At 64.5% G+C, this 10,530-nt stretch overlaps 3 protein-coding genes across 3 annotated transcripts in view; 2 read left to right on the top strand and 1 right to left on the bottom strand.

Annotated features, from left to right (window-relative positions):
* Window positions 1-1,897: 1,897 nt before the first annotated feature.
* On the bottom strand, window positions 1,898-2,149 carry MNEG_8393 (hypothetical protein; the record flags this gene model as incomplete). Its single annotated transcript, XM_014043136.1, has 1 exon — window positions 1,898-2,149. A coding segment is annotated over one exon (252 nt), but the record flags the coding sequence as incomplete, so codon positions are not given.
* A 4,634-nt stretch (window positions 2,150-6,783) lies between these two features.
* On the top strand, window positions 6,784-9,937 carry MNEG_8392 (Vesicle transport protein SFT2B; the record flags this gene model as incomplete). Its single annotated transcript, XM_014043135.1, has 6 exons — window positions 6,784-6,972; window positions 7,279-7,358; window positions 7,575-7,669; window positions 7,862-7,952; window positions 9,325-9,501; window positions 9,781-9,937. The coding sequence occupies 6 exons, from the start codon at window positions 6,784-6,786 to the stop codon at window positions 9,935-9,937; spliced, it is 789 nt and encodes a 262-aa protein (XP_013898589.1).
* A 342-nt stretch (window positions 9,938-10,279) lies between these two features.
* MNEG_8391 (MATE efflux family protein) overlaps window positions 10,280-10,530 on the top strand; it is a gene marked incomplete at both ends in the record, with an annotated part of 2,675 nt that continues 2,424 nt past the window's right edge. The window contains one exon of the mRNA XM_014043134.1: window positions 10,280-10,348. Coding sequence (XP_013898588.1) covers window positions 10,280-10,348 — 69 coding nt within the window. The remainder of the gene's footprint in view (window positions 10,349-10,530) is intronic.

The following is a 10,530-nucleotide window of genomic DNA, read 5'->3' as shown; positions in this document are numbered from 1 at the left end:
ACCTGCCACACCGCATGCAGCCAGCCAGCTAGCTAGCGCCCCGGCCCCAAACCCCAAAAAACCAGCCATCCGCTCACGTCCTCGACCCAGTCCCCTGGCCCCTTGTCCGCCGCCGCCGCCTGCACCGCCCGCAGGACTTCCACCCACAGGGGGTGGCCCGGCGCGGCCGCCAGGAAGGCGTTGGGCACGTTGTGGCCGAATGACAGGTCATCACCCATCAAGGCCACCACGGCGACGGGTTTTGAGGATCCCGAGGCGGTCGCGTTGACGGGTCCGAGGAGGGAGTCCAAGGGGCGGAGGCACTCCAGGTCTGCAGCAAGGGCACGGCGGGGCCGGGGCGGCGCCAGCGGGTGAGGGGATGACGAGTGGGGCTGGTGTCTGGCGCGATGGGTGATATGGTTCGTGGCGGATACAGCGGTCGGCTGGGCGGCAGGCAAAAGGAGAAGGTGAGGGGGTGGGGGCTGCCCCGGTGCGCGTGGCAGCAACGCGCAGCGCGTCGGAAAGCGCTTCCCCCGCTGAGGGCGCGGGGTCCAGTGCGGGCAGCGCAAAGCCGCCCCCGTGGGCCGCGGCGGGGGCGGGGCGCACCCAGCTGGCTCAAGGTGGATTTTGTCGCATGAGCCCTGACTCCATATGTACAGGGTTATCATTCTGAAGCCCGCTCGGAGGTGCGAGCAAGTCCACAGACAAAAAGTCAAACGATGACTCACCCAGGTCAGCGTATACCCCGCCAAGCACGTGCATGTACATGTAGCGCGCCTGCGGCAAAAAGAACGGCGCCCCATGCAGTCGGGCGACGTGTTGTTGTGTCATTGTTGTGTGTGTTGGGTGTTGTTTAGGTGTCGAGCCCCAGAGATTTTGGCCGAATGGATCCTGTCGCCAAATCAGGCCCCTCGCCCCTCGCCCACCGCCCGTCCTGAGCACGGCTGCCGCTCGCCGAGATAGCCGACGCGCCGGGCCCCAGGCCAGCCCGGGCCGGCTTGGGCGGGCCGTCGTGCGGAGGGGTGTGAGGCCTCTGCGCGTGCGCCCACCGTGTCCGCGCGCATGATCTCTGATTCGAATGAGTTGTAGGTCTCCAGGAACCAGGGGAAGTGGGTCGCAGCCTGGGTGGGTGTGCAAATGAATTGCACAGAGGCGGGAAACGGATCTCAAGCAAGCCCGGCGCTAAACAAGGGCGCGGGCAGGGGGGTGGGGGGGGACAGAGAGCCTGGGGCTGGGTTGCGGTGTGCCTTGTGGATTCGGGTAGGCGCGGCTCGGCGTGGCGCAGCTGCATCACGGTGGTGCGCTGCAGGTCTGGGATGCCGTGTGCCGGGCCGCCCGCGCGCGCCGCAGCCCCTCTCTGGCGTTGAAGCGCGCGTCCCGCCGCGCCTGCCCAGCTGCTGCCGAGGCGCCCCACGCGCGCACGGCTGCTGGGCGGTCCGCGACGCCGCGCCGCTCGCTGCTCGCCGCGCGCGCCGCCGAATGAGGCGGAGGCGCGGCCGGCGGCGCGGGCCCGCGGCTTGTTGGCTGTGCTGCTCGGCCAGCTGGTCGCATTCCCGGCAGCGATCATTCATAAACATCCTGGGAACTTGCATACATTGGATGATGGATGTGTCAAACCCAACCCACCAGCCGCCGATTGTCGTCGTCGGTCCATAGGGTGTACCGCCAGCTCGGGTGGAGCTCCCGCCAGGTCGCCTGCCCCGCTCGCATGCGGGTGCGCATGACCGTGTAGCGTGCATGATCATTCGCGAGCAGTGCCATGGCCGTGCGGATGTGCCGCCCCATTGACGTGGATGCTAACGGGGACGCCCGGGCCCTGTGCTACCCGCCGAGGCGCGGCTTGGGAGCCCCTCGGCCGCGCAGGCGTGCGATTGGCTGCGTCGCGGCCCGATGGCACCGCCAGCTGGCGCCCGCTCACCGCATACGATTGGAACTGGGGTGGGAGCTCCCGGGTCTTCCACGACTGGTGTATCAGCTTTGGTATGCCGCCGCCGCTGCTGACGGCTGCGTTTGCTGCTGCGGGATCCGAGTGGATGCCCGCGGGCGTCGCCGGCAGCGCGGCGGCGAGCGCCGCGAGCAGCAGTGCGCTCAGCAAGAGCAGGCCGGGCGTGGGCGCGCCAGCGGCGCCGGGGGCTCGGCGGGGGGGCCAGCCAGCGTGATCGTGGCGCATTGTCTAGTCGAAATTCTTCAGACGCGGCGCGTGTGGCAAGCTAAGCTTGACGCGGCGAGCGGTTTGCCCTAGTAGTGACTCGCTGCTCCGACGTATGAGATCTGGTTAAGAGAGGAGACATTGCTTGCTAGTCTGAGTTTCGGCCGAAACCTGGCCGACACCGAGACATCTCGCTGATCAACTTGCAAATGAAGGTCCCGCGTTCTGTGGATCGGGCGTATCACACACAGAATGGTTGATACAAAAATAATCAATTGCGTGTTATTTTATGCTGCCCTCGCCAACCAAAGTCGACCTGGTCAGATGCTGCCGTCATCACCCCGGTGCTTTTGGGCCGCAGGGCGACACGAGAACAGCCGTGCGCATGGCCGCCGCCGCTCAGGCGCGGGAGGATCGTATACACATGTATGCAGCATGATGTGCGAGTAAAAATACCTACTCGCTTTGAGCACTCTGCTGCTTGCCGCACACTTGCCATGGCACGACACTGGTGACGGCCGACTACGACTAGGTGGTTGGAGTATGTTTACATGTACCTGTGGCGGCCCCATCAATGCTGTGCGCAGCGCCGACGGTGCTACAGCATGGAGGCCGCAGCTCCTGTCACTTACAGGCCATCCACATCGTACATAGGAATGTTGTGCGGCCAAGCTGCAACCTTCACATGTATGCTTGATGATGTGTGACTCACACTGTCTCGGAGACACACACTGTCTCGGAGACAGCAGCATGCCCGCGCGCCCTTTGAGGCGTTTCTTGTACAGGGCCATGGCTCGTATAGAGGGTAGGGGACAAGCTGAGCTGAGAATGTGTTGGTTGCGCCGTGTGTCAAGGGCGTGCGTGCTTGCCACATTGCGGCCCCCCCAGTGGCAAGCAGAGCCAGTGATTTTGCCGCCCCCAAAACCTCACAACGCCTGCGTGAGAGCCATGGAACCATGCGTTGCCGGGGCCTGCTGGTTGCTTGCAGCTTGAGAGCAGCATCTCAGGCCGGCTCAGCACACAGGCTGTCTCTTGCGCACCGCCCTACTGGACATCTGGAAAACCCAGGGTCAAACTTTTGCCAATCAGGAGGGGCCACGCTGGTCTCCAACTTGCCCTGCCTACCAAGCCTGTTCCAACGCCAACAACGGCGGCCGATTATCTGCGCTAGCAGTTCAATCTAAGCCACCCAACAGCCATGGCGGCCGGCCTCGATGTGGTGTCGTGATAGAACGGCACGGCTGCAGCAGCCGCGGCAGCCGCGGCGCACGCGGCGCGTCGGATGCTGCTGCAGCGGGATGCCTCGGCGCACGGCTCCCCGCCGCCGCCCTGCTCTGGCCTCGACAGGTCCCGGGGTTTGCTGTAGCATTCAAAACTGAGCTGAGGGGGCGGGCAATGGCTGCTTGCTGCCCTGTTGGCTCGCCGAGAGGCTGCACGCACGGCGCGCACGTGCGGGCACCCGTGGGCCCCTGGCGACAGCCAGCTGCCCCCCCAGCGTGCACCCCCAGCCGTGTCGCTGGGCCCTCAGCTCCCCCGACGCCCATGCAGTAGCCTGGCTCTTCAATTTGCCAGCTGCTTCCCACCCTGTCAGAGCTAGTTGAGGCGGTGCTGCCAGGCTGGGGGGTGGGGCGCATCAGCGGGCTCCCCAAGAGCGGGCGGCTGACCGCCGTGCTTGAGTGGGCCCTTCCAGGCATGAGGCATCGCACCCGCGGCGGCGCGTGGCGCCAGCGACGCACCCGTCGCGGGGCGCGCGGGGAGGGCCGTCCGCGGCGGAGAAGCCCGCAGTTTGCTTCGTGGCCGCAGATTTATTACAGCACTCTGTGCATAGCGCCAGCGCCTTGCGAATATGTGGCAAGAACGGGCGGGACGCGGTGCGTATTTGCGGGCACATGGGTTGTAAAGGGGTACCAATGACCCATGTGAGCGCACGCCCCGAGCTTCCAATGCAAGGCGCAAAAGAATGAGAGTGTGTGGCAGCGAACGCTTGCGTCCGCGCGCAGGGCCGCGTCACAATGCATGAGATAAAGTTGTGGGATCCTCATTGGCGGAAGCATGTAACACACGCACAGACACACAGGTGTGACTGGGTGTGCCTGCCGCATGAAAGCCGATTTGGGTTGCCCTTTGCCGTAGCGGCGCTGCAAGAAGAGAGGGCAAAACCGCGCGAGCGGGGCGCACCAGACCGTTGGGACCACTAGCGCGGGTGGGCATTGAAGGCAGCACCGCGTAAAGGAGTGTGTTGGCTGCCTCATCACGTAATGAGAAGCAGGAACGCCAGGTAACCACACACACACACACACACACACACAAGCACGCACGGGGACCTACACACACAGAGTGGCGAATGGGCATGCGCTTGCTGGCATCGCTGGGGTCGCTGCGAGACTGCTATGGTTCAACGCCTGCATAGGCCGCGCCGCCGACGTGCGAAAAAGGGGGCAGAGCCCCCGCCGACAGCGACCGGGGCGCGTGTCCTGCTGCACGAGCGCGCCAGCGGGCCGGCATGCATGGCTGCACCCTCACAACGGACGGTTTGGCAAGGCGTGGGGCGAATCGCGCCCCTGCGCTCCTGGCTGCCTCGGACGTATGCTGAGCGGAGCGCGTCCCGCACGAGGCGCGCATCTGCACGGCCCCCCTGCCAACAAGCGGTCCTGCCTGCAGAGAAAACTGCCGCGGGCCCTGCAGGCCTCGCAGCTGTATGTTGTGGCAGGGTCTGCGCCGAAGGCGGCCGCCCTTTGCGGCAGAGTGGCTGCCATGCCGCGCTCTCTGTGATAAAGACGTCGGGGTTGGGCGACAGCCCGCCGCCGCTCTCAACAATACAGCAATCACGGTCTTCTGCTGACGGTCTTCTGCTGAGGGAGGGCAAAACAAGAGCGCCCGAGCCCGGCCTTGCAGGCGGCACGAGCGGCCTGGCCGGGACGTGGCGCGGCGGGCCGCATGGGACCATGCGGGCCGCCGAAGGAGGTCGGCTGCGGCCGCGCTGCAGCTGCCCAGGCTTGCACGGACCGCGTGCTCCGTGGACACCACTGCCATCGCAGGCGCTGGTGGACGTCCGACGCGCCGCCGGCCGCGCACGCGCGGCGCATGTCACGCCTGCGCGCGCGGCGAGTCGGCGCTCCTGCTGCTGCTGGAGTCGAGGGCCTTGGCCTTGGCCTCGCGCACCAGTTTTTTGATCAGCGCCAGGTCAGCCTATGGTGGTGGTGTTGAAAGCAACGAGTTGGTGATGCATACAGACAACGAAGGGTTGGGAATGGCAAGGGCGTGGGAGTATCAGGAGTCTCAGGAGCTCCCACCCTTGGATCGGCGGCCGTCTGGCACTTTGCGGGCCGCGAAGGTCGTGCTGGCCCTGTGACGGCAGCGGCGCCCCGGCGGCCAGTGAGGCGAAATAGGTGGAAATCCGGTCCATACAAGGAGCGCTTTTTCGGGTTTCGGCCCAGGTCACTGACTGATTGGCCGTGGTGGATGTGAATGCAACGGGGAGAACTCCCCCGCCTGTCCCTCCCACGAGCTGCAGGGGTATAGAAGTGCTTGAACACAGTATTCCAGCTCCTATAGCGGTGGCCCCAACACCATGCGGCCGGGGAAACGGTATGACCCCGATCAAAGCCCACCAGAGCTTCCTCTCTTTTCAGTCTGAACACGGGGTACTGAGACGGTCTCCTGTAGTTCTCTGCTAGCAGTGTAACATCCGTCTCGCGGGGGGGCGACGCAGATGGCATTTGTCCTGCGCTTTGCTGGATTCGAGGTATGAGGTGAAGGAGCAGGTGCGATAGGCACAGCTGGGTGTGTGATTGGTTGTTTTATGCCGCAAGTCAATCCACTGGGGGCCTTGAGGAGCTCAGAAGCTCTGACGGTTCATTGAACGGTGGGGACCCATGTTTCAAAGCCATGGAGCAAATCATGGTGGAACGCAAATTTGAGACGAGGCATTCCGCCAAGGCTGGGCACGCCCGGTGCCCGGTGCGGCGGCACAAAGGCGCCACGTCCGCAACGGCTGACAGCGTGCTGCGCTTCTGGGCTGCAGATAAATGGCCCTTTTGCAAGCTAAGCACCCAAAATCAATCTCCAAAGGCTTCATGTAGCCTGGGTACTGCGCGGTTGTGGGTGGCTAGTGCAACCATGCTTGGCCCGTGCGATTTTGGGGTCGACAGACCACCACTGCAGGAAAGCCCATCGGCGTCTGCGTTGCCCAAGGGCATGCCCGAAGAGCCAGGAAAGATGAGTAGGGTGTTAAAATGCCCATGACCCCGTAGAATTGCGCCATTAAGTGCTGCCGGGATACAAGCTGCTTGTGTCATGGTCACTGCTCACCGGTCGTCTTAGATCGCCAAGAGCGAGGTCGTCGGTTCCCCCAACCTGTGGAAAAACAGGTGGCTAATTCTTCAAACATCCTGGCATTCCCAGCAGACTCAATCGTTCCGATCCACATCAATTCAACCAAACCTGCCAACTCATTTGAGCCCGCTTGCGTTTGCTGCGTTCTTGAGGAAAACTATCACACCTATCTGAGTTACTGCCGACGCGGCAGCGACACCCGCGTGTGCGAAGGGCATCGGCGCGCCAGTGCAGGGCACCCACCTGCAGCATCAGTCCCCCGCTAGCTCACCAGCAATCCAGCACCGCACGCGGCACCAGCAGCAGCAGCGGCAACAATCATGGGCGTGTGGGACAACCTCAAGTCCAAGATGGGCATGGGGCCGCCGCCGCCCCCGCCCACGCTGCCGCAGCAGCTGATCCAAAACGCGACGGCAGCGATCGAGCAGCACACGCCGGAGCTGACCTGGAAGCAGCGGGCGATCGGCTTTGGGATTTGCTTGGGTGTTGGCCTGCTTTTTAGCTTCTTGGTGAGCATTACGGGGCCCCCTGTTTCCCACAATCGTGCGCCCAGCGCCCCGGCCGCGGGACGGCCGCTGCCGCCGCGCCCCTCCGCCCGGCTGCGTGCGCCGGTTCGCCAACTGCGTTGATGCCGCATCAGAGCAGCGGCGCCCGCGAGGGGCGTCGTGCGCACGACTAAGTCCTTTTGGTAGCCGGCCCCTGGGCGGGCCGGCGGGGTTGCTTTTGGTGCGCAGAGGTCGCGGCCCATGTATTGCCCCGACTCCCGCCCCGTTCCCCCGCCCTGGCCTCCTTCCCCTCCCGTGCCGCGCCGCCAGTCGCTGATGTTCCTGTGGACCTTCCAGATCACTAGCTTTGCCGTGCTCTATTCCTTTGGATCCGTCCTGTCCCTTATGAGGTGGGCAGCCACTCCACTGACGACAACGCGTCACCATCAACCGCAGCTGTTGCCCCGGTTTTGAAGTGTTCGGCACCAAACAGCATCCAACGCAGGGATGTTGCGACTGCAGGGAGGAAGCAAGCCGATAAGACAGGTCGCTCTTCCGTGATGCGGCGCCCTGACCCGCTGCGCTCATTCTTGTGGGCCCCTGTGCAATCCTGTGGCGCCGCGCAGCACGATGTTCCTGATGGGCCCCTGCAAGCAGATGAAGCGGATGATGGACCACGGCCGCTGGCTAGCATCTATCGTCTACCTTGTCTCGATTGGCGGTGAGCGGGCGGCTCGCCGTCAGGCGAAGCCAGCCAGGGGCAGCGGTGGCGGCGCGGCGCCGCATGCGCAGCGGCCGGCCGGCCGCAACAGGGACGTGGGGCGGCGGGCGGCGCGGCGATCACGCGTCTTCCCGCGGCTCCGGACCGCTCCCGGCCCACCTCCCGCGCCCCCGCTGGCCGCCACCCGCGCAGCAACCCTGGCGGTCGCATTCACTGTAAAGGGGCTGCTGGGCGGCATCCTGGTCATCATATTGTTGGTCATACAATTCATGGCCATGATCTGGTGAGGACGGCGCCGGGCGCCTGGTTGTGCATGCCTGCGCCGGGCGTTGAAGAGAACGGATGCTGGGCCGGCGGAGGACGACCGAGTCTTGCCGTTCGGCGGCGTCATGGGCGGCGAAGGCGAGGAGTGCTGGGGGTGCAAATCGGAGAAGGGGCGGAGCGTTTGTGGAGGAGAACGAGCTGCTGCAGGCACAGAGGCCCTCAAATTGATGCCCATGGCGGAGCTCTGACGGCTGCACTCGCCGCCCTCGCCCCCCTAGGTACTGTGCTACGTACATTCCAGGTGACTGGGCCGCGCGTGGGTGCCGGGCTCGGGCAGCAGCATCGACGTGCGGGCTGCCGTGGCGGCAGCAGCTTTTCGAGCCGTGCCAAGGCGTGGCAGGGTGCAAAGGGGCCGCAGGGCACGTGTGATGGTGGCGATGCTTCAAACATTTTCGTGCCCCATGCCTGTTCCCGCTTAATACAACCGCTGCAGGTGGACCAGAGTTCCTCGCGAGGTGCTTTGGGGGCTGCATTGGCCGGAAGTGACGACCCGCACGCATACCCTGCGGCGGCTGCGGGTCGACGGCGGCGGCAGCTTGGCGGCTGCCGCACAAAAGAACTGCGCCATCTCATAATCCACTTGCATTTTTCCAGCACGTTTTGATCGCTTGCCGCACGACCGCACCACGCAGACGTCTAGCGGGAAACACACAGAGTAATTTGTTATGTTTTCGGTCAGCGCGAGGTCCTGGGTGGGTGCCTCAGCAGGGGCGGAGAAGGGACTCCAGGGAGGGCAAGTGCCTGTGTGTGCACTGGATTTGACGGCCATGCGGGCGCTGTGGCGTGGACATGGGCACGCGCTGTAGTTCCTTTGTCCAACCGCAAGGGAGCTGGACTCACCAACTGCTGTGCGGCATGCTCAGTTTTTGGCGGGGGCTCCGCTTGACCAACTTGATTGTTGGCGTTGACTACGCACATGCGGGCCAGGTGCGTGCCAGGTGCGCGCTTCCCATGTGCTGGTGCCACAGATGGCACTGCGAGCCTCGCTCGTGCTCCGATCGCCTCATTGTTGCCTCAGAAACCATATCAGAAACCACCATACTCTCCCAGCCCAAGGCCATCGGCTGCTCATAAAAACAAGCATTGAGAGCACTGCGAAGGCCCAGCCGCAGTCTAGAGGCAGCTTGTCGCTGTATAAAGACTCTCATGGTATAATAACAGCCTATTCGGATGGCGGGCATGGAGAAGGACGGGTGAGCAAGCGATCTGAAAATATTATTGCAAACGCGGCCTGAAGCTCTCACATGCTAAACACATGCACGTACGGGAATTCTCAAAGCCCGAGCATATCGATGCCGCTGCACGACGGGCCCCATGCGCAACTATTGCAGGCCGGGGCCAGCGGTTGCGTCGGATGCGCTCGCCGACCGCAAGTCGCGCCGCGCCAAGTCGTCCCTCGACGACCCCGGCGGCTATATACCAGCGTCCGTGACGGAGAACGGCGGCGCGGGCGACCACCTATGGAATAGCTCGCGCAAGTCGCTGGGGTTTGGCGACGTCAGCAAACGGTGCGGGCGCTTTGAAAGCAGCTGTCGACGCCCCTCTGCTGACGCAAGGCGGCGGGCTGGCCCAGGGCCCTTCCCTCTGCTGGTGTCCAGGGCCCACGCTCAGCCGCCCGTCGACCGCTGCTGTCTATCTGAAAGGCGGATGAGGAAGCAAGGGCGGCGCACGCGCCAGGCTTCTGAGCGCGCCCTGCGCTGAGCACGGCACACACCCCCACATCCCCGCACCTCGCACGCACACACACACACACACACAAACACACACACACACACACACACACACAGCCTGTGGGCGCTGGCGTGGCCGCTTGCTTGGATGGAAGTGCTCACCTTCACCAAGGAGCTCATCATAACCGCGTTCGTGGGGCGGCTGGGCGCGCTGGAGCTGTCGGCGCTCGTGCTGGCCCAGACGCTCTACAACGTCACCGGCAACGCGCCGTGAGCCGCGCCCCTGCTTTTTGGTTTTCCCGGACGCCCCTGCCTTTGGCCCCTGGGCGCCCCTGTTTTTCGACTCCAAGAACAATGTATCACTTGTAGTGAGGCCCCTGCCTCCCGCCCATGTGCAGCTGGCAGCGGAAGCCCCAGGGTCATGAGCCACGCCTCGCCGCTGGACTGACCTGCCTGCCCGAGGGTGGCCCCTTTCGCGGTGTCAGGCGGCAGTGCCGCTTTGCGCCTGCGCTGAGGCCGGGGCTCCTCCTTGTGCTGCGTCGCCACGGCCGTCGCCGCTGAGCGCCGCCTGGCCCTCTCCCGTTGCTGTTGGGCAATTGCTCGCGGCCTTGCCAGGATGCTGGGCGTGGTGACGGCGATGGAGACGTTCTGCGGCCAGGCGTACGGCGCGCGCAAGTACCAGATGGTGTGCGTGTGTGTGTGTGTGTGTGTGTGCGGGGGGGTGCGTGTTGGCATGTGTGTGTGTGTGTGTAAGCGAACGTGGAGTGTACAAGTGTGGAAGTGTGTGTGCGCGTGCGCGTGCGTCCGTGTCCGCACGAGCTCGCAAGCTTGCAAGCTACGAGGAACTCCGCCCGCCCCAACCACCCC

This window comes from Monoraphidium neglectum (genome assembly GCF_000611645.1).
Source record: "Monoraphidium neglectum strain SAG 48.87 unplaced genomic scaffold scaffold01590, whole genome shotgun sequence".
In the NCBI taxonomy this organism is placed as follows: domain Eukaryota; kingdom Viridiplantae; phylum Chlorophyta; class Chlorophyceae; order Sphaeropleales; family Selenastraceae; genus Monoraphidium; species Monoraphidium neglectum.
This window is presented reverse-complemented; position numbering and strand designations above follow the sequence as displayed.